Source organism: Lepidothrix coronata, unplaced genomic scaffold (assembly GCF_001604755.1).
Source record: "Lepidothrix coronata isolate B3197 unplaced genomic scaffold, Lepidothrix_coronata-1.0 Scaffold82, whole genome shotgun sequence".
NCBI lineage: Eukaryota > Metazoa > Chordata > Aves > Passeriformes > Pipridae > Lepidothrix > Lepidothrix coronata.
In genome coordinates this window covers 2,761,073-2,785,873 of record NW_016690262.1, presented here as the reverse complement: position 1 = coordinate 2,785,873, position 24,801 = coordinate 2,761,073, and the positions used below count along the sequence as shown (strand labels likewise).

At 37.1% G+C, this 24,801-nt stretch overlaps 1 protein-coding gene across 11 annotated transcripts in view; it reads right to left on the bottom strand.

The window, feature by feature from the left end:
• Positions 1-24,801, bottom strand: part of INPP4B (inositol polyphosphate-4-phosphatase type II B) — a 373,198-nt gene that overhangs the window by 90,914 nt on the left and 257,483 nt on the right. For all 11 annotated transcript variants that reach the window (XM_017820365.1, XM_017820368.1, XM_017820366.1 and 8 more), the window contains 4 exons: positions 23,234-23,345; positions 20,501-20,573; positions 14,236-14,383; positions 4,233-4,363 (listed from right to left, as the gene is read on the bottom strand). In XM_017820365.1, coding sequence (XP_017675854.1) covers positions 4,233-4,363; positions 14,236-14,383; positions 20,501-20,573; positions 23,234-23,345 — 464 coding nt within the window. The remainder of the gene's footprint in view (positions 1-4,232; positions 4,364-14,235; positions 14,384-20,500; positions 20,574-23,233; positions 23,346-24,801) is intronic.

Below are 24,801 nucleotides of genomic sequence, written 5' to 3'. Positions count from 1 at the left end.
TCACACTGCCAGAGAGCACCAGTGATGCTCCAGACCAATCAAGCATGCTTAGGCTGTTCCCTAACCTTAGTAACTTAAATTAATTATTTAACACAGATGAAGAGCAAAGGTAGGAAGAAAAGCAATTGACAGGAGTCAAAGCTTCAGATCAGACAGGAAAGCTGGGGATGCAGAGTGAAACCAGGAGCTGTTGACGGTGCAGTGGGAAACCTGCATCTGGAAAGCACAGAAAGACAATTAGGGGGGTAGGGAAGGGAGCTGAAACTATCAGGAAAGAAATGAGAGTAGTGCAGGCAAGGAGACTGTAAGTAATTAGAAAAGAAAACAGAAAGGGCACAGATTATTTGTGAGAATTCAGCTGAGACCAAGATGAAAGCTTAAGGAACAATAACTGAGACCTGAGACAAGGAAATGCTGGCTGACTAAGAGGAGAATATGATGGCAGCAGATTTAAATGGACAGGTAAAAGAAGAGTAGGAGGGAGAATAGGAGGAGAGCCTGCTCTCAGGAGTACACTTCTGTCCTGAGCAGGAGCAGAACACATGCAGCATCGCTGAGTCTTGTTACTCCTCTTTTCAGGGAAGACCTGCGAAGCAAGGAATCCTTTCCATCCAGTGCCAGAAACCTACGGTATAAGAACCACTCACCTGCTATCAATTATTACATTTGCTCAGGTATGAGATCCATGAATTTGCCAATAGCATCCATACCATAAAACTGACTGTCCTAGTTAGAACAGCTGGGACCAGTTCATCGCTGTGTGGGTGTAACCCAAAACTGTGTATTCTATAGCCTTCCATGGCATTTCCCAGAAACTGTTATCAATGAACCATTTACACCATCTGCCCAGAGCACACCTGGATCCTCAGGCTATAAACTGGGTGTTAAGAGGCCTGTGAGATAGGAGGATGTTCCTGTCCTCACACCCATTGTGGAACTCCCTGCCCTGAGCGAGGTACTGGGCATTCCTGCCTGAACCTGAGGATATATAATCTTGAGGTTTTGGGATTTCTGTACCACTTGTGGGATCCAGAGAAGGATTGGAACTTGGACTGGACTGCAACCACTAATCTCAACCAGGCTGAGACCACCACTCCCAACTGGACTATGATCACCACCCTCAACCAGACTGCAACCAGTGCTCTCACCAACAGGTTTTCCCTCTCCTTTTACGTTTGGACTCAGGGGGACCACGTGGGGCTCATCATGGGGAGGGGGGCCCAATGAATACCACCCTGTTCATGCCCCAGGGTGCTGGGTTATACAGCTGGGGTTTGTGGGTTAAAACCAATTGTTTGTCTGTGTAATTGTATTTATTGTATTATTTTTATTAAATTGTTATACTGACTTATAATTGCTTTTGAGTTGGGTTCATTTCCCTTGCCCATTTACCTTTAAAACAGCACACTAACTTTCAGTATAATTTGTCTGTTTTTAAGTAACTTGGTAAGTTGTATTTAAGTACTAAAAAAAGTTATATTTAAGTACTAAAATAACTACACTCCCTCTATTAAAACAGTTCTTGTCATTATTACTGCAAGATTAAACTCTTCAAAGTTAGGAAATATCAGAATACAGATACAACCTTCATCTGACATCCACCTAAAGAGGAACTGTGAAATGGACTTCAATAACATATCACATTCCTGCCTAAGACAAAGTAAGATGCCTGTACAGATTGAACTGAAAAGCAAAATCTTTTTTGGCATGTGTTGAAATATGTGACCTGAAAAGTCTAAATTAAAGTTGTGCTCACATCCCTAATCTTCACAATTTCCACTTTTTGAGTACTTCAATTTCCAGTCTCTACTATGTTCTCTCAACATAACTATTTGTGCAACTATAGTATTAAGTCAAATATATGTCTGGCTTGCTTTTCTTATAAAAGACTATAACCTTGTTTTTTAAACTTATAATGTGTACTCTTTATAGAGAAGAACCGTCACGAATGGGAGTGGAAGAGAAACCAAGTCATCTTGGAACAGCAATGAATTTTATCCACCATCCACCCTGTTCCTTTGGAAAAAAAAAAAGGCAGTAGAGACAAAATTCTTAAAACTTTATGTAGGAAAATTAATCTTTGTTACACAGAGAATTGCAATTACTTGTTGCAAAGGATCTAGGCAGAAAAAAAAAAACTGGTTAAAGGCAAATAATGGACAGTAGAAATACATGAAAAAACCTGGTTTAGATTTTGTTTTACTTTTGGGCAGCCAAATGCTACATTGCCTACAGGACCAAAATGTAGATTTGAGGTTTCAGCCTAGTTCTACATAAGCATTCAGAATAAATTCTACCTCCCCTCCCACTTTATAATTAACCTGTACGGAACAATTTTAAAAAAACAATCACTACCCAGAGGATTTATCATTTAATATAAATGTGATTTGATAAGAATAAACACACTGTAGTTCAGGGTTAAAAGTAAATATTGTTTTCATTAGAAGAACTGGTTTATTATTTGGATTTAGAATGTGTTCATGTCCCACTGATTACAGTAAATTAAGTTCTGAAATGTTCAGGTGACTTTTCACACAAGATGCAAAATTGGGGGTTTCCAAATACAAACAGGTATTTTACACATTATTAATTATTAGTAAGAGGGAGAAAAAGGGTTGTCAAAGAAATGAGGTTTAGTGTTGGCCCCCAGAATAACACCTCCTGATTATTTCTCATTTTCACTACAATTATTAGGTTGTTTTGATTATAAATCAAACAACGTTGATTTATAAACGTTGATTTATAAACGTTTCATTTATCTGAAACGTTTTGTTTCGTTTTCAGATAAATGCCCCTACTCTTTTTTACATGTTCTAGTCCTGTCCTCCTCAATAATCTCAAGTTCCCAGGTCCACTGCAGTTCTCTCAAGACCCAGTTAAGACAGGTCATTTAACATTACCAATGCTTTATAAAGTCACTTGGTACAATGCAGGTCTTGCAAGATTTCTGTTTAATAGACGACATTGTTTATTTTTTTTAATCTCAAAAGGTCCTTTCAGTATTTTTCCACAAGTTATAATTATCACATTGATTCCTTCATAATACATATTTATTGGCTTGCTTATGATACTTTATGGAGTTCTTTCAAAATGTAATTAGCAAACCGTTGAAAACACATACATAGATATTAGTTAAAACAAACATAGGAAGTGCCATACTGGATCAGACAGTAGTCTGCCAAAATCAGAATTGGAATATTCTGATAATGGTAAACAATCATAAACCTAAGAAATTAAACATTTGCCAAAAAAAATGCAAAGTATTATATATCATTTAGTGCAACAGATGAGCTTTTTTCCTCCACAAACATTTAAGCAGGTGAAATTTCAGTTAGAGACTGGATTTTTTTCACACACTAAAACAACATTTCTCTTTTTCTGTGACCAAGAACACTATCCCAGAGCAATCTGGAACGAGAAATACCATGCTCAGTCCTGCATTAAAAGATGATGGGTAAAGGATAAAAGCATAGTTTTAATGCCTGTTTCAAAAGAGAAAGATGTGTCTCACCTACTAAATTCAACAGATTCATTATAATAAAAGCAAATACACCCAATTATCTATATGAAGAAATTATTCTATGTATTTTAAATGTATAATGAACTAAAACCTGATTGCTCCATTTCTCAGCACACACACAAAGCAATTTTGTTTGAACTATGTGAAAAGCTGGAAGAAATGAAGGAAATACTGCAAACCCTTCATAAACATATCCTAGATATTTCACAAAATGCTATCATCATTTCAACCTCTATTTTTAGCAATATTCAGAACTGTAATGTATCTCTTTCTCAGAAATATTCTAGGCTGCACAGTGTTTATCTCTGACATCTATGCATATCATATCTCTACACACACAAAATTGTGGGAGCAAGGCCATGGTGGAAACACCTAATGGTGAGAGTATAGAACAAAGTATAGAATAAACAACCAATTATGGCAGAATGGTCATCGAAAACATGTATTTGAGATGGTGAGTGTGAAGACCGGTGTTAGAAATCTGACACCAGCAAGAAAACAGCAACAACAACAAGGTCTTTTTAGTAACTGACAACAAATATGCCCATTTCCTTAGAGAACATCTCATAAACTGGGCAGGGGGAGGGCACACCAGCAGGAAGAGGCAGAAAGGCACACTGTAAACAGACAGAAAACTTTGTTTGCTCAAAATCCAGTGTGATTCAGGAAATAATTCCAGTAGGCTGTTTTCATAAAAATCACCGATTCCTACCTGTGTGCTTCCCAAGCTCCGCAAGAGTATCCTGGTACATGCTCAACATCTGATCACAGTGAGCAATTACACTTTTGCGCATGTTGTCCCAGTGAGGAGCAAGTTCTCCCAGGTCTTTAAGTTCCTGATTCCTGTACCAAAAGGCAAAAAGAGAAGGTACTAATTAACTCATTAATGTGTTAACATTCATCCAAATCGATCCGAAGCAAGTTAGTTACAAAACATCAGAAGGACTTCCTAATTGAAATAAAATCTATTTTCATGCTGCTTTTAAGATCTGCTTCTCAGCTCTGTTTCGCAGCTACACAGTAAAGAATGTCAGTGAATAACGTAGTAATTTGTGCTCAAAACTCATTTGTTATAAATGCAATAGCCTACAAACTGAAATACTACTCCTTTCCTGGAGGTAAGAAGGCTTCCAGGCTCCAGAGAGCTGTGTTCACAGCAACTAACTTTTTATGAAGAAATACTAAACACCATAAAGGTGTAACTTAACTTTGTAAAGGCTACGAAGTTTTCTTCCTTTCCAACACTTGCAGCACAGTTGTTTTGATACACTACTCTTTGGATACTTTCCTAAACATCATAAACACATTTCTAGCAGTGTTTCTACATAAGTCAGTTTAACCAACACACCAGCCCTCACCACAGTTCTTTAGCATGCAAAACAAAACACACAAATCAAAAACCCAAACCACAACCAGTCCCCTAAAACTTAATCTCCAGCCCTGCAGCTGTGTTCATCAGGTCAAAACAGCAGTGCCATGGTAACCAAACATGCCACTGGAAATCCAAAAGGAAATCCTTTAGTAAATTATCGGTTTTCCTGTACACTCTTGAGAGCTGACCTGAGTGAAATAGAGATCACTTTAATTTCCTGCACAAACAAGCACAGCTACAGTATGCTGGGATTTCTCTTTGGTTTTCCCACTTGCAAAGTAAGTTTATCCTATACCTATCCCAGAGCCACTTTGGAGGACCTGCTTTTAAGAAAACCGAAAATGAAACATCTCAAGTCTTCAAACATTTTGAATTGTTCAGTAGAAAATTTTTGCAGAACAACCAGTTTTCCTCATTTTCCTCAAAGTATCAAGAAAACTCTTTCACTGCAATTCTTGGAAGTCTCCAGAAAGGCTTCCAGGGGGCAGCTCTTGCATATAGAAAAATTACTGAAGAAAAAGGGAAAAACGGGGGAGAGAGGGCAGCAAGAGGAGGGAAGGACCACTGAGCCTTCAGCACAGGAAATGTAGACCTACAATTACCGCAGCAGTTCTGATCATTAGCCAAAAAATCTTGATATTATTTCTTAAACAGAAAAGCCTTACATTGGTGTTTTCCCCATCGTTATTAGCCTTGCTTTAGTGTGAACAGTATTAGAATAAGCTATATTGGCATAATTCTGCTCCTGGTTAACATAACATGACAAAACCAAACAGACTACAATGGAAGCAGAATTAAGGCATTTTGTTTATACATGTCCTTGAAAGTATTAAAATGTAAACAAACATACATGAACTCATTGAGAGTTTACTAATGACATATGATTACTTTTTTCTATTCCATTCAACCTGAAGAAGAGAAGATGAACCAACTCAACTTTCCTCCATCAATACAATCTGGCAATGTTGGAGCATAAGAATCATCTGCAGTAAAAGGATAAACCCACCATTTTCAGTGACCACTTTCCTTACAAGTTTTTAGCAATTTAACATCAGACATCCCATTAAATGAAAACCTCAGGGCTTACTCTTAAGAAAAGCTCCTATACCTTGTCAAGGTATACAATTTTGTTTATTTGCAGTGAAGATATTTTGGCCCTTAATATTTACATTGTCTTATTTAATCGTTTTAGCAACGATGTTTGGACCTGGCTGACCTCCAGAACTTTACTGCTCCTCCTATATGGGAATACAGTATTCTACCTAAGAATTACATCCCCACTTCTATCTAAGCCCACACCTGGAGCTGCTCATCTCAAACAACAGCAGGAGTAGAAACCTTTTATCTCAGACTAAAATATCCAACCAAAACCAAAAACTCATTTAACCAGCTGACTGTGAGTTAACTCCATTGACACCAACAGCAATGGGAAGGGAAAACTTAAATCCCACAATTTATCTTTAACATGTTTTCAAGAAATGTCAAGTCCTGCTCTCATCGTTGCCGCCAAGGCTTGCATTTGTCTCACCTCAGAAACACCTACACATCACTGAAGTAAAAATTTAGCTACTGGTATGTCATAAAAGAAGACACATCTTATCTGCAATGTTTAAATAAAGTAAGAGTGCAGTTTTATACCAATCTAGAGCATATGTAGCGTGGAAACTTTAAATACTACCTTTTCTGAATTTATTTTCATTTAAATATACGGTAAAATCAAAACCATGAGATAACAGGATCATATGGCATAGACACTTTCACAGAAAACAGCCTTGTTGCACACGTTATAGCTTTATTTTTTTTCTAATGGAATTATAGAAGACATAGGATTTAGATAGTATTTTATATCTTGTGATTTTTTACTATTTGTCACTGCTGTTGTTGACTCAATACAATTTTGGGTTATGTCTGAAAAAAGAATTATCTTTTTTATATCTAAGCTCCATCAACAACATTAGACAGTACCAAGCTTTATTATCATTATGTGAAAGGACTCTTCCAAAAGTAAACAGAGTAAATCATAACATTTTTCAGATTTGGAATCTGAATTTTCACAATCATAGAAATTCTTAATCATTTTTAATAATACTATAGTACTTGTATCAGGACTTATTTAATCGAATAACTTTAAAAACACTCTTCATAAAAACACATTTCAATCAGTAATTGTGTCAAACAACAATTGTGCTATAAAAACAAGTATTAATATTTATAATATTGGTTTTAAGAAGGCAAACCGGTTATTGATTCAACTTTCCAATGTAGCCATGGAATTTTGAATAGCTACTCAACCAAGCAGTAAGCTCAGAGCAAACTCAATGTTGTTAAAATAGAGCTATTTATCATCTTATTCCCCCACTCCAAATCCTGTCTCAGTGTCTTTTCCAGATAATTGCACTCATCACCATGACAGATCTTGTGCTCAGCATCAACTAAAACTCATCTTACAGAATGAAATCCAAGCTTTGTCTGCAGTTGTTTGTCTTTGTCTTGCTGCTCAGCTCCTCAAACTGTCTCCTGGATAGTATTTTCTGTCACTGCACAATGGAAACTCCACCCAGAAGTGAATCTTAACTTCCATTCTCCTGACTGTTCTCTATGTTCCTTGGTTGCCTTGGCATAATCTTGCCCCATTTGTGTCTAACCAGAACGTGGACGAAAACTGTCTGTCCCGTTCCTCATTCTCCACCTCAAATATTAGCCAATTAGCTTATTTTTAAGCCTGCCTTAGGTACAGTCTCTTTTTCACACCCATTCTTCCCTTTAGTACACTAATTACACCAGCTTTCACTGAGCACTTCTCATTCTATTTGGAAGCAGTTCCCCATTCAAAAAAAGTGTGAAATCTACCTGCTACCCTCTCTTCAAAACCCTTTTCTGCCATTGTGGCAGAACAATTTAACCTTGGATCCTGATCTGTTTGCATACACAAGGCTGATTGTTAGGATAAAGATTAATGGTCAGTGATGCTAACACAACAGCAATTTTAAAGAGATGAAAAATTGTAAGAATAAGTTAAGAGATTCCTCAGGATCCCATTGCAGTTAGAAATGTTGTGAAGCCTCAGTTCAAGCTCCCACAATCAACAACTTTTTTTTTCTCAGAATAATTTACTGATCTGCACAGCTACAATCTGTGGGCACTTTGCCCTTTAGCAGACTAGAGCTTTCCCCAGCCTTGACTGATGGCAAGTAGAGCCACTGCACAAGTTGTAACACTGATGTGTAGGATGGTTTAGAAGGTTCTGCACCTGCTACCTCACCAGATACATTTCTGAGAGTATTAGCAGTTAAAAACTGGTGCCATTAAACTCCAAGTACAATTACGTGCAATTTTTTTGTTCCAAGGAAATGTTCAAAGAAGCCCATTACCAAAAAATGGTTGAGAACTGACAGCTTAGATTAATATTCTGCCTTTTGATTTACCTACTCATGCTTTTTTTTTATTTCTAAGAGCACCTTGGGTGCACGATTATAGTGAACTACTAAAAGTACCTGAAAGAGGCACAAGGAATTTCCTGTATGACTCACATTGGTAATTTCTACTTAAACAGCTCCTGCTTTGTGCCAGGCACTTTAATGACCATAGTAACAGAAAAGGACTTGCTCATCACTTTGGATACAGGGATATAGGAACAGCTTAGAAGTCCAAAGAAAACATATTCAATGCTAAAATACAAAACACCGATTTCTGCAAGGAGAACTTTGAACGAGTCGCATGCCTCATTTAAAAAATTAATTGAAGGAAATGCCAATACTGAAATCATGTTTTCATTGAACTTGTTTTTGCAGAACTACCACCAGATTCAACAGTTCAGACACCATTGTGGAAGGCACAGTGAAAACCTGTGGTTGGTGACAATCAATCAGAATAAAGCAAAACATCAGCAAAATGTTAAGATGAGCAAGATGAGTGAGAAGGGGGAAGTCCGTCAAAGAACTTTCTTGGATCTGATTACTCTGTCTCAGAAAAGGGAACAGCAGAAATAGCCATTTGCATCATTAAAGACACAACACAAATCTTCACAAATTGAAAGATGAAGTTGAAAAGATCAGTGTAATTAAAAGAAGAGGAGATAATTAAGAGGACATACGATAAAAGCACAGGAACCAAAAATGCTGCACAAAGATCAAGTAGCAATTTTTTTATACATGCAGATTCAAAACTCCAGTGATGCAATTCCCAGTGAAGCAAACATGATAAATTCAAAATGAAAAAAATGAAGTAATTTTTGCCTCCACCAAGCAAAATTAGCTTCTGAAATCCACTTTTACAAAACATCAGAAGCAAAGAGCTTATCAGGATTCAAAAAAAGATGAGACATTTCTGGAGATTATATTTGCAAAAATTTTATAATATTATAAAGGCATCAAAATCCTGCATATTTATCAAACAGGAGCTTTGGAGTAAATATACAACATAAGCTTTGGGGTATGACTCAATCACTCATAAGTAAAGGAAGCTTAGAAGCTTCCTTCTAAGGAAAGGAGCACAGGAATTATTTTTCCTAACAAAGTTTGCTTTAAAGTGTACATGTTTATGGATAACCATTCCATTTTTATTTTTGTGTAGAATAGAAGCAGATAAGATTACTCTCATTTTTCTTTAGCACAAGTTATGGTCCTGTGATATACAGGCAATAAACCCCATGCAAGCAATACAACATTCTCTCTAGAAAAAAAAGAATCATAGCCTTTTCACTATATTGTTTCTAAAACAGACAAATAACTACTAAGGAGGATATAATCCCTTCTGGGGAAGCTACCACAAAAATGAATAAAAGCATATTTTTCTCTCTTTCGTAATAGTTTTCATTTAGAACCTCTTGAAAACAGTTGTCATTTTCATCTTCTTACAGGATTTCTTAAAACTATTCCAGGTTTTAGTAAGTTTAACCTGACAAGCAACTAAAAACTACAATGTAGGTTGTGCCTACCTTTTGGATGTCATAAACATTTGTTTAAAAAAAACCCCAACAAATAAAACCCCACAAAAAAATCCCATCAAAATCACATGAGCAAACTACTCAACCCAAAAAAAGCCAAGCCAACAATTACATTAAAAAAATATTTTAAAACCTGTTTTTCAATGTATATATGGACAATAGAGTGGGATTTGCAAAAACTTGATAATATTTCATGTTGTTCCTAAGACCTGAAGTTTTTAAGTTCCTTTTTCATTTCTATCCACTACCATCCCCTTTTTATTATCCAAAAGTGTAGACAACATATAGGCTAAATTAAACCCACTTTCTCATTCTTGCCTTACAACTCCTTCCCTTCCAAACTCTTTCCCTTCCTTGGATAATTTATTACCTGGATTTATCTCTGAAAGACTCAACATCTTCAAACAGCATGACCATTTGAGGTTAATTCTATGATTTACATTTAATAGCAGAGGATAATTCTCCTGCACCAGACATCTGCAGAAAGGTCTCGAATTCAGTAATACTCAGAATGGCACCTCTGGAATTTACATGTTAATCCTAAATTATATTTTAGTAGTTAGTAATACTGTATAGAATTTTTAAGGGTGTTTTGTTTGGTTATTTTTTTATTCTTATTGCTTCATCAGAAAACACTGGAACCAGTTTAAGACAATGTTGCTTCACTTCCACGATATGAGCAAGATAAGTAATGTTATGTAGAGGTACCTGTCACAAAACAAATCAGGTGATGTTACTACATTCCAATGCACTACACTGTTCACATATGCTACATATGAAAACTCCTCTTAGACTTTTACAGAGGCCATCTTTTCCAAAATCAGTGGTGAACAGCAAAATCAAGAGGACAGAGAACTATGTAGTGTTAATACCTTACAATATTTTATCCTTTAGTTTATAAATAAATGGTTTTTAAACTGATCTTGTTTGAGTAGGACAATTGTCTAAACACAACTTACAAAATTCAAGTTATACTTCTGTTCATATGCTTATATTCCTCTATGCAGCCACTGGTAGAGAGTAAGAACAGAGAGGTTTCACGTGCCTTTTGATGCACAGCGGGGTAAATACTGCCCATGCATGTATTTGAGCTATGTTTTACTGACAAATCTGGGAATTTTTAAGTGTCAAAAAGATTATTTCTACGAATATTCACACAAGATACTTAGTAGAAGTAATGTTTTGGAAGTCCTTAAGTGTGTAGGTGTATTAACAGTGCCTGTCTCAACGTGGTTGGTTCAAACAGCTTCAGAAGTCACGGTAAGTCTACCCCAAATCACTTTTATTTAATGCTATCACCTCTTATCAGTACCATGGGTTTGCAATGCAACTGCTCTAAAACAAGTCATGTGAAAACTAACATACAAAGGTCCAGAAAAATCAAAGCCTACTCCCAACACGTGGCATTTCTGCCTGGGGCTCCACTTCTCTATAGAAGTTGTGCAATAAAAGGAAGTAGAAAAACATATATCTTTCAGACAGTCTGAACTTTGTCATCGTTCCATTATGTTACAGGAAAGAAATAAAAACCAGACAGACAGCACAGATTTGCACAAAAAAGGCCATTGGTGATGGGACAGGACAGTCACTCCTGATGCAGTTTGAGTGTGCTTTGTACCCTGGAGAGAGGGTTCAAGTTCAGTAATTTATCCTAGAAATTTGTTTATGACTTGTGATCACAAATGCCATGGGTCAAATTCAAGTATAGGTGGAATTTCCTTTCAGCCAAATCTGAGTTTGGTTTCAAGGGACTCAAAAGAACTTCAAAAGAATCAAGAACTCAAAAGAATCTGAAAGACATGTGCTGCAGCTTCTGCTATAGTCTCCTAATTCTCTTGCTGTGCTGATCCAGTTACATCTACAACTGCAAACTTCAGTTATGTGAGTCAACCAACTTCCTGAACAATTACTGTAAACTAAGTCTTTTTTATAATCATTAGGTTCAAAGAACTACTTGGCTAATCTTGCATGACATATATAAAATATCTGGACAAAATTTGTGTGAAGACATACTAAAAACAGGGGAAAGGACTCATTGGAACACCTCAAAGAGGAAAAAGAAATAATTGAATGATAAAACCCAGCAATGCAGACTGTATGATCCTTATTAGAACAATAAAAATTACCATATAACTCCTATTAAAACTTCTTCCAGGGAGGTTTGAATGAAAAAATCTTTAATGCATGCATTTCTTTAAAAACATTATTTCATGTTGAAAAACAAAGTTAAAAATCCTCAGTGGTTACATACTTCAGAGTATCATGTCAGTAAATCAAACTATTTGGTTAACAATGAACACTAGTTTTATCAAGAGATAAACAATCTGAAAAGCTAAGAGAAAAGGGAACATAAACTACAATTTAAAATGCAATACTGAATGGGATTAACACTTATAACACTTGTTAACACTTATTAGCACTTGCATATTTCTTAAAGGTAATTGCTGACTATACTGAAGCCCCAATAGGAACAAAATGAAACAGGTTGAGGATGATAAAAAGTGACCTCTGAGACAAAAATATTTATTCTTTTATAACAACTGGGGAAAAAAGACACAGAGAAGGATACTCTAGAAGAGAATAGCCTAAAAATGGTACAATTTAAGTTCTGTGTAAGTTAATAACTAACATAATAACATCCTCCTAACATGTTTTCCTAGCTCACAAATGCAAGGACTCCACAAGAACAGATATCTTTGCAATTATTTCAAAAAGCAAAGCTGAAGCTCTGATCTACAGACTTATATGATGACGGATGACACAGATGCCCCCATTCCCACCTTGTCTCTCTTTCACACCCACATTTTCTCCTAGGCTTGAACAGCTTAACCACACTGGCAGTCAGGAAAACCTGAACCACCTCCCTCAATCTTTGAGCAACTTTTACTTCTGTTTCTTTCTCAAAGTTTTTCTGTATTTTGGTGAGTATTGAGTAATCATGGGGGAAAAAAAAACCAAAACACCAAGGTGATTCTTTACTAACAGTTTATCCAAAGGGGTGAGTTCTATAATATGAAATAACAGCAAGGGTTATTATTTGCATTATGCCTTTGGAGAGAATAGTAGAGTAATAGTAAAAGTGGTTAAAGCAATCCTCTAACATTTAAAAAGCATTTACCCGTGGGGCAAATGAAAATCTGGGAAGTGCATGAACTGTGCAAGTCAGCATAATCTATTTTTATTGCTTACTAAAAAAAAAAAAACCCTACATATTAGTATTCTCAAACAAGATGAGGCTATAAATGCCTAAGCACAGTATTACATGAATAAAATAAAGCATTATAACAATTCATAGGATTTTTATAACCCATCATTACCATGCATAAGTATGTACCAGTCCACTGACTTTATTAAAATCAAGATTCTGGTCTCCCACATGCTGCTCTATTGGCATAAAAAGATCATACAGAAGCAACAGATGGGGTAAACACAAAAGAAAAGAAGCTCCATATTGCAGGACAAACCTCTGTAAACAATAACAGGCAAGCCCCTCTGATGGGAGGGATTTTCTGAAAGTGCACAGGTTGGCTTTGGGATGCAGCACCAGCTCTCTCACACATGAGATCAGATGCCCGTCTATGTGCAAGGCAACTTTCATGGGGAAAGAGGCAATATCTCCTCCTACATCATCCACTATCATTGGAAAAAGAAGGCATTGTTTTCAGGGAAGCCCTGGACTGCTTAAAATAATGGGGTTTTTCCACAGTTTTATCAGCACAGCTTACAAGGATTGAAGGACAAGCTGTCATTTTAGTCATTGCAGTGGGAATTTGCACATACAAAGGATTTTGGGACACTTGTGTTCCCTGTCCTCCTTTTCTCCCAGGCCATAGATATTGTAATAATTCTCAGATGTCCCTCTTGCCAAACATGAATCAAGATTTCAAACATACATTACTTTGGTACCCTTTTCTTAAGCCAAGTAATTTACATTAGCAAGAGGAGATTTTTCTTCTCATTGCTCCTTTATTAACTACAAACTTGCCATTTTCCATTGTCTGCATAATGTTTGTCTGTGATATTAGCACTACCCAGACACAAAGCCAGACACACTACAGTGTTGTTCACACCCTAGTCACGTGCTGCTTCTTTATAAAATGTTAACTTTTCAGAACATTTATGTTGTGAGCCAAATGTTGACCTTCACAGATTTAAAGTCATGACCACACTCTAGCACAGTTCATTGCTCAGAACTTATGAGGTCATTAGAGCCCTAAAAATTCTGAGTAATCAATTCTGTTGTTCAGTTACAGCTGTAAATTTTTAGCAGCCAGAAAGATCACTGTATTTTGCCCATTTCATACTACAAATTAATATTTTTAGCTCATCACTTGCATGATTCCGACTCACAAAAATAGAATTTAGTATTTACTATTGCTTCTTTTTCTTCCTCCTTACCTTCTCATATCCTCCTTTATGTGCAGATTTATTAGTTCTTTAGGAACATGGAAAGAGAGGGTGGTCTCAGTCATCTGTTCCCGGATCCGCATCCACTTGTTGTCAGAAGTAGGGAATCTATATAACTTACAGATCGGGTTTTTTAGCACTGCAGAGAGGAAAAAGACATATCATTGCTTTACTGTGGTTATATGGCTCTTTGAAAATTTATGACAACCATTTCACGGAAAAATAATACATTATTTTCCCCCTTGCTTAAAGAATTAATTTTAGAACCATTACAATTCTATTAAAAATGTTGAATTTTTATTTAATTTTTTATAGCAGCATGTGGAGGACAAAGTATTACTAGTACAGTAGATAAATCACATTTTACCAGCATAGCAGGCAACCTGTGAATTTAATATTTCAGTATATATTATACTCTTTTTCCTCAAATTTAAGATACAGTTAAGAGAAAGAGAATGCACAAATAAACTATGAACACACACACAGTCCCCACCATCGCTTACCACCTGCTAGAATCACAATGCTAATAAATTGCACAGAGCAAATGAAGCATGACTCAGAGTTTAACTGTATCTGATGCATCTTCTCCATGATATGCACACACAGGAATCATTAACACAAACAGAATGTGTGCACCTACATCACGGGAAACCTGACCTTCGTATGGTCCTGAGGATGCCATTTGAGAGTTACCTTGGTCATTGGTGTTGTCAAGAGACTGTCACTCCACAGAAATAAAACACATAGGTCCTGTCAATATGTTACACGTGCTGTTCTCAGGTCACCATTGTAACTTGACATGGAAAATCATGTCACTTGGTGTCTTTGAGAATTATGCTTAAAACCTACCATGCTTTTCATTTTAAAGCTCTCCCACGTTGGCTACGCTTCCATTCAGATCTTACAACGATGCACCATAACAAAGGTGGGAAATTTCTACTGTCTCCTTTCCATCTTTTTTTTACCCTCCTCTTATTTTCCAGAAGGAATAGATAGGGGAAAAGCTGAGAAAAAAAGTAGTTCTATTTGACTACTCTGATAAGCTTACCTGGAGACAAATGATTGTCATTTAACACACACACCTGCTGTTTCCTAACACAGAATGCCTTTGGACAGCCATCCAAATCCTCCGATGGTACCTTTCTACAAGCCTCCTGGTAAAAGCTGCCTTACAGCAGGCTCCCATTGATCTGCCACTGAGTGGTCTATAACTCAAAGGAATGCATTCCCCATGTGGGCAGCAAGGAAACTACTGCTGTCAAAATGACATCTACTAACAGAAATTTCAACTTCACAACTCACTGCCACCATTAATGCTTATGTAGGCTGATTTATAGAGAATGAAAAACACAGACCAAGACATTAAAGATACACAAACTGTGCTGTCTGTCTAAGAAAACTTTTTTAAAAGAAGTCCTTTAAGAAACAAGACTAGAGATTCAAAGATACCTGTAATAAACCCATTGCTGGCAACTCAAAAAAAGAAATGCCGTAAGTAATCATGTTTTAAGTAATTGCAGATGTATTGCTTTCTATCTCCATCACTCTATTGAGATGTCTTTAATCACTAGTCTGATAAAAAAACTGGAAGCTTTTTTAGAGTCATTTTGCCTTTAGTTATTAGTGATTTTAATTTCAAAAACTAAATTCTGACTTAACTGTTATGAAATAAACCTAAGAGATGCTTGATAGCTATGGCAAATGAATAACAGATTTTTTTTTCTACTAACACCCCAAATACCTTAATGTTCAAGCATCTTTACAGCTTGATAATCCTCTCCACACAGACTTAACTACTGTCCACTACAAAAAAAGCATCTCCAAGTCCTGTTCCTACAATCAACTTACACTCAGTGTCTGGGCTTTATTGTACCACTTGATTAAAATATGCTGCAGTGCATATTCCTTATTTTCCTCCTTTTTTGCTGAGATTCTTCTAATTGACAAAATCAGTTTTGTTAATAATATTAAGTTTCTATCAGTTCACAAAGCAGATATATGGCATCAATCATCAAGAGAGGGAATGTAAATTTTCAGATGCCAGGGAGAGCTCAAGAAACTAAGGGCTAATTCAGGTCTGCCCTTAAACAGAAAACTGCCAAACCAGATGATAATTTTGGTTTCGGTTTGTTTTTTCCTTTGTGCCACCTGCTTAGTAGGAAGCAGGTTGGAAGACTCTTTTTCTTTATTTTACTTTTTTATAGCTACTTCCTATAAAATTTATCACAGGATGTTTTTCCAAGAACAGCTCTTACATTTGCACTCAGAGCATATTGCACTGAAAAATCCACATTTATCTGTGAGAACCTAATGCACATATGTAGCTGCACAATCTTTTTCTTCCCATCTCTCCACTTTCACCACCACCACCATGGGAAAAAAACAAAATGAAACAGAAAACCTCTCAGTACTGCAGCATGACAGCAAGGGAGACTAAGAATCACTCTGAAAATACGGATCCAAAGTTGTGACTTTTATCATGGTTAGAATTATTAAACTACACTTCAAGTACTAGCTGAATTTTCAGGTCTTTGATTCAGGTCTGAATTTTCAGACAAGGATAATCTCAAGTGTGTTGTAAGTTTTTAAAAAATGATCAGAACATCTCTCCATGGGTTTAAGAAGAAAATTTTATTTACAAACTCAGAAAAAAGCCTGGGAATTTTTCACAAGGAATCAAAATAATTCCAATATACAATGTTGTTAAAGCTTGAGGTTGTCCGTAAAAGCTGCGCAATACTTGATGTTTTTCTTATAAACAGAAAAACCTCAGAAGTATCTTCCTTTTCAATTACAACAATAATTGCTTTCTAATTAAAGCAAGTTGTCTAGAACAGAATTCTAGAAGGCATGTAAAACCACCGAAACAGTAAGAACGGCAAGACTAGATTTGGGTTTTATAAAAAGTAGTTATTAAAATGAGTGAAGGTTTCATAAAGGTAACCCATCCTGTATTTAGACTGTGATCATGAGAGGCATTGAAAAAAATGAAATCCACATGAACAGCTGTGGTTAAAAAAGAGAAAAACCTATTTTAAAAGCTTTTCTATATAGCATGAAGCCTAAAAGCCAGGACCATATATTTAACCATCCATATTTTTACATATTCTTTTTTTAATTTGAAGATCTCTGTGCTTTTTATTCCATGCAATATCCTAGAAGAAAAATAAAAATAATAATCTGCTTCCCCATATGTTAAATAAAAAAATAATAATCTGTTTTTATTTTTGTTCCCTACTGAACACAGATCCAAGCATATCACTGTCATATACTAATTTACTAAGAGTGTTTCTATTTATATCTTCCTCTGCAACACAGGTGTATTAAGCATATTACTTTAGGAAGAGTAATTGTAGCTTTCTTAATTTTTGATTAATTTCAATTGCTTTTATTCTCTTTTTTATTGTAAAGTACAATTTCTTTACATGCAAACAACTGGCAAGCTCTCCCACATTATAAATAAATAACTGAATTTTGAGACATAAATTCAGTCTCTTGGGGTATAAACAGAATAGTGATCAGGCTCTGAAACACACTACTCATTCCCACTCACTCAATAAGCATCACACAACTCACTTGAGGGCTGCGAGTTCCCTATATTAAGATTTAAATTTGAGAAGAATGCCAATGTACATCTACCCCTACAGGCTTAAAAGATTCACACAGGGGTATTTTTTTCAGCTCCCTCGTTTTGAAGGCCTGATAAACAACAAGAAACAGAAAGTACCAGAAATCTTTACAACAACATACACATGTACTGAATATATATGCACATGAAATACATGCTGTACTGTGGATAGTTCTGTATGTACCCAGCAGGGAAAACACTGCAGGCAATGTTGATGTTATCAGGTTCCCTGACACTTCTATCCCATTACTGCTCCTGCTTCTTGCCCTTCAATTCTTGTTTTCAGTTGCCTCCACTTCTGCCATACTGAAATTTGTCTGGCTTAAACTGATAAGTTTTTGTTAAATTTTCAGTTAAGATGGTCCAGTTGCACAGAATGAAGCCAGAAATTTGCAATACAAAGTTCTGCACTTCATAAACTTGAATTCTGATATTACATTTTTTACAGAGCTGTGCATTTCCCCATATCCATGGCAATGCAGCCAGATCCGACAATGACATCAGTCTTGGCAAAGAAATCTCAGTATGTAAAACCTCAAAATGTGAATTAAACAACTCATACATGCACGAAGGGTTTACCTTTACTGAAAATTCTTGCATCCTTCCCAGTTCTGGTATCAACAAAACTGCATATGTCATTCATACAGAGTGGAGGAGTACATTTTTGGCAGAGCCAATGTGTGCTGCAAGATGCTTAAGGGCAGCCCAGGTACCCATATGAAAAATCCAGTCTCCAGGCAACACAGAGTGCTTTAATTCACATGAAGCCCAGGCATGGAGTCATGCTGCGGGAGAAGTCTGGTGGGTTGGGCAAAGAGGCTGACAGTATAGTAGGGGAGCTAAAACTTTCCAAGAAAACAAATTGGGAATTCAGCAAAAAGAGTGGGACTGACAAAACCTGGAACCAGTGCCTGGTGTCAGCAGGAAAGTGGAGGCAATGCTGAGGTGAGAAGAGAAAGCCACAAGCACAGGAAACAGACTGAAGAGTAAGTATTTATTAGAACAAACTTCCTGTGGCTGCAAAGTCTTTCCAATATCCTGCATGCTGTCATTTCTTGCATATGCAGCTGCAATTCTGCTCTTTCTCTTCAATTCTTTAAAAAAAAACCTAAAAAAAACCTACAAAAAACCCCCTCCATGATATGTTTGATTTTATAAACCCCAGGTAATGTCAGGTGGGATTTAGGCTTTATATTGTGTGTGTGTATATGAGAACAACAAATGCCAAGTGCTGTCTAGATACACTGTGGAATAACATGCAAATACTCTTGACAAAGTGATCTAGACTTCAGTATTCGCAAAACTGACATCTACCTTGGAAATTCCAACAAAATACATTCCCCAAACTGCAGCATTTCCCCATCCAAAAAAAACCTCAATCAAACACACACAATGGAGGCAGCAAACAGGAAGAAATCAGTTGTGAAAGCAACATTTTCTCTGAACAGAAATGTCATTTCTTTAAGACCCACTTATCTGGGTGACATTCGGAATCAGAATCAAAGAACGGCTGCACTGAATTAGACCAAATTGTTCAACTGGCTCTGTATCTTGTCTCCAAGAAATGCCATAAATAGATACCTAGAGAGGCAAGATACTCTCCCTGCCTCCAGCTATTTCCACTTCAGGAATTTCTAGAGCCAGATGTAGTTCCTGTACATTCAGTAATTCTCAATTAACATCTTTTCACAAACGTATCTAGTCTCACATTGAACTGACAAAAAGAAAGAACAGTTCCATAGAATAAATTTTTCCCTTGCTTCTAATTGAGTCTCAACAGGTTACAGAAAAAAATTACTGCATTCAAACATATATGGAAAAAATTTGGGGAGGGTTCTAGTGCTTCCTTTAAACTGAAAAGCTAGCTGGATAACTCTGTCCTACGAGAGAAGTCATAGGAAAAAGTTTCAGCAGAGGTTCTAAAACTTCAGTAACAGTTCTCCTCAACTGTATGCAGCAAATACCCAGAATTCTTGACAGCACTGTGGTTTCAGATGACCCATATAACTTATTTGTGACACTGTTACTGCAGAGTAATGGAGATTCATAAACTTGGGCTAATAAAACTTTTATGGTGCAGCATATCAGCATGTAATATTTCTCAGTATAATGAAAGAGAAATAGATCCAGTTTAACACCATACACTCGAGCCCAGAGTTGACCTAGAATTGAGAATGCCTTGCCAACAGCTCCCTTCATTTTAGGACCCGTAGCTTTCAGATCAAACTGAAACTGCCACTTCATCAACTATGGGGGAGATTAGTTCTCCCAGGTATTCAGTTACAAATAATGCACAATTATTTAACAGAATGTCATGCAATGACACGCCAGAAACTTATGATTCCATGTCCATGGAAGTCACTGACAGACTTGAAAATCATTGAATGGTAAAGATGTGGGTGATGGAAATTTTAGCACTGCTTCAGATAGCATAATTCACATATATTTCCTCGCGTTTCTCAGTAAAATGATACTGTCACACATGCATAAAACATTAAAATACTGAACTTAAACATCTGTGCAACATTTGAAGAGCATTTAACAATCTCTGACGCAAATCTTCATGATTTCCTCAGGATCTGACATAGCATTGCAACAGCCACCTTTTACGGATGTTAGAAAACTCACCTGCATTTAATGAGGGCAGGTTGTCTTTCCCACTTATGCCTTCAGTGGCCATACATTCACGAACCAATGCACACTGCAAAAGAAATACAATCACAAATGCAGCAAATTCAGCTAAGAAATCCATAGCAGTTTATAAACCATGGGAAAACCATCACTGATGATGTAACTTCTCAGCCCTTAATTATAATTTACACTTTTTTCCTTATATTTCTGTTTCAATATACTGTAACACAATCTGAATTACAGCTGAAAAAATGACAAAATATGATCAGCCATTCCATAATAAAACAGAAAGGTTTCCTACCAGTGCAGTGGCAGAAGTGTGGAGAGATACTAGCAGTTTAGCTTAACAAGTATATGTCTCAAATAAGAATAAATCACTTATGGTCTAAAAAACTTTCTGACAAGTTTTGTGCTTTCAAAGAGGTTTCTTTAAGCAAGGCAGTTTTCACATGCATAGTGTGAGAAAACACTCCATTAATTTTTAAACAAGGGAGAAGTAGGAACCGCAAAAAGTCTTTAAAATGTGCTCGCGGTTTGCGATGGAAGCAATTTGTTATACAAGTGACCTGGAAGATTCCTTTGATGTTTTATTGAAGAATGAACCAGTGTACACCTATGTTAAACTTAGTAGGAAGTGTATTTTTAATGCTCCTCCTCCCCCCAGTCATAAAAAAAACCCAGATAGCCTCTAAAGGTGAGGGAGCTCTGTCTCCAGGGCTTCCCCAGTTTCTAGAAGTTCTGCTGCACAACTTAAAGCAGAGAGCAAGACCTGATGTACTCTCTACCAGTTGATATCTGAAATAGAATTTAACCATCACCTTCCCCTTCCAAGGGACATTCCCTGCACATAGTTTATCTAATGAGGCAGAAAACCTAGTTCAAAACTTAATTATTTGAAGTAATTCAGTAACTGTACATTCTCACAATTGCATTCTCACAACAAACATATGACTCTAAAATTCAACTAATCTGTACAAACTAAGGGTTCCTTTAAAGACCACAGAAAATACATCTGTCACAAGGCTGGTCTTTCTTGACAAGTATTAGAACCCCCTAGAAAGATGCTATTAAAGCCTTCTGTCTCCCTCAGGCTAGACACAGCTCATTAATTACATCTCAAATAATTCTGAAGAGTCTCATTTCACATTTTGAAATGTAAGAAAAATGAGAGAAGGCTGTAAAATCAGCTCATGTTGCATATCTCATGGAAGTTCTATAGTTCAGAAAGATTTCACAGAGTTTTTTGGCTTCTTTGGAACTGGTACTAATCATTTATTGTTTTAAAAGGGCATTGAAGTCCTTTGAGACGAATGGTGAAAAAAAAGTGTAAAATCTATCCTCAGAATGTGACCCAAAAACAGACAGGCTTGGCTGAGCAGAAAAGATATCAAAAACAAGTACTTTTCTCAAAAAGTACAGTTTTATATATTACTTCCAAACAAAAAATGCAGTTCTTCAGTCTACATTCCCTGTGGCAATATTTTTTTTTTCCCATGAAGAAGAGAATTCACCATAGTGTTCAGCAGTACACCATCGTACTGCTGCATTCTCTGTCAGTGCAAATGGGGCTGCAGAGCCAGAGATACCAGGAGGAGGCAATCCTGTACAGGCACATCAGTTGCCATCAGTCAGGGGACCCAGTTAAAGACACCTTTTTATTAGATGCAAATCATTTAAACCCAGATTTCCTCATTCTGAGCAGTCATTTCTGTATCTTTTCCAAGCTCAAACCTCTTGTCATCCCAGAGACAGTATATCCATTCCACCCTTCCTCTGCTGGTTCTCCATTCCTCTCAAACCCACTCCCTCTGTATCATCCCCAGCTCCAGTCCCCACTGGTCTTCCCTGCAGCAACGTGCCTACTTCAAAGCTTTTATGGTTTTTCTGAGCCCTTCTGTCCTTCTTCTTGTCCCTCATCATGAACACCCTGACTCAGAATCCCTACACACATCCTCTGATAAACCCTGCCCTATGCTCTGAGGCACCACTGCAGCACTGTCCCTCCTGCTGGTTTTCCCCACTGCTGTGTGCTCCCATGAAATGCAGCTAAAACCTGCCCCTCTGCAAGGGAATTCACCTCTTCTTTGGCTTGCCTGTCATTCTTTCCAGCCTTTCAGTACTGTGGGCACAGGTTGCACACAAAACTCAACGTGAACAAGATTTCAAGGGCAGAAAACAGAGCAAGGAAAAAAAGTCATATTTATGGCATCTCTATGGACAGTTTTTTCATCACGAGTGATTAAATACATTCGGCTAAGATCCATAAAAGCTATTTTTTTCCTAAAGAAGGGGAAAGACTAGGAAATTCAGGTTAGAATATTACTCTGTGTATCACAGAATCATAGAATCAGCTGGGTTGGAAGGGACCTCCGAGATCATCAAGTCCAACCCTTGATCCAACCCCGCCGTGGTTACTCGACCATGTCACTAAGTGCCACCTCCAGTCTCATCTTAAAAACCTCCAGGGATGGAGAATCCACCACTTCCCTGGGCAGCCCATTCCAATGCCTGATTACCCTCTCTGTAAAGAATTTCTTCCTAATATCTAACCTAAACCTCCCCTGTAGGTGTATTTTCATGAAAAATTATTTTTAGTTTAGGGAAATTGTGTACATAGTACTTTACTCCAGAAATTTTTTATTAAGTTGTTAACCCAATTTCGAATTAGTATTTTAGACATTTGGTACGGCTGATCATTTAATTAACTTGTGCAATAAACTGAGTTTGTACCTTTTGATCCTGGGTATCTGTTGTGATGTGGTCTGTTTCCCCATCCTCCAGCTCTCCCATCTTCACCAGATTGACCTCAATGGTACCAACTGCCTTTCCACCATCAGAAGTTCTGGGGAAAAAAAAAACCAAAAAAATCCGTGCCAAAAAAACCCAACCTGAGCATCAAATTCTTTCAGTAAAAATATTATCAGTAAACATTTAGTCCCCTCTTCATTCTGCATAGCTGCAGTCACCTGTATTAAATTCATTATTGGCAATCATAAACCAAATGTTAACAGTGAGGCAAATTCTTTATGGCAATGAAAGTTTTCATCACAAAACTGAGGATGGGTAAATGCTATAAATGAATCCATGAACGCTGCCAAGTTTGCATTCTAGGCATTATTCTGTCTCTGGACTACCAGAAAAAGGACTGTGACATTGCAACAATAGTCCATTTATGACCTGCAATCCCACTGCACAGGACCTCACTTTGTTTTCTAACACAACCTGTGAAGAAAGGACACACTCAGTATAAATAAAACTCCTGTGAAACCAAAATAATGAAACTAATCTGAACATCACTTTTCCTTTTGTAGTCTTTTTGCAGAGCAATTATTCAGAATCCATCCCATTTCTTGAAATACAAGGGAGATGACAATATAGTTCCACGATAATTCCTTTATTATCATGTCCAAAAAGAGTTTATTGCTAACTAAGTAAAAACAAATAGCAATTCAAATTCACATCTCCAAAAAAAAGAGTATTGCTCACTACCTTTTGGAAGAGACAAGGGTTTAAACTCTAAAAAGATACTGAATGCTTTCTCAGCTCTTACTGGTAGCAAAGCACCAAGGTTAATGGCACAGTCTATCTCCCCTGGCTTATTCTGAACAGCTGGATTTTTTGAAAGGAAGGAAAGAAGGGTAACAGACCATTTAATAATAGTGAGGAAAGTATAACAACAGGGACCAAGCAAAATAGGCAAAAGGAAATGATGAGAAGAAGTGCATCAGAATTGCAAAAACACAGAGAGGAGGGAGAATCAAAAAAAAAAACGTGTTTGGAGCAATACCGCCTATAACCTCAGGAGTGAAAATGAACAGTGATGAAGCAGGACAAAGGAATACATAGAAAAGTGATTAGAAGGCTGAAAAAAAAAGGAACTTTTAGAAACAGGAATATAAGAAAAAAGCGTTTCCCATTAAAAACTGCCACATTTCTAAGGCAATCCATGCTGCAGGAAAACATCAAAATCCCCTTCAACACTGACGCCCTTCCAGAACTTCAAAAAATAGTCCTCACATTACTTTAGCAAAGAAGGGAAAATCCCCTACACACCTTTATCCTCATTTCAGCAACCAGGAGAAAGACAGTGGTCCAGTGCAGTGCTACATGGAGGTGCCAGTCCCAGCACAGCCCAATTCCTGCTCCCGATCCGGCGCTGAGGGCCCGCGAGCAGCACCACATCGACAGGGATTGTGTCTCCTGCTCTGCAGCAGGGCAGGCCCAGCTCAGTTTTCCTGTGCTGCCTTCTGCCACAGGAAGGCTTTCCCAGAGCACTTGTGCCCCAGGCAGGAGGACCA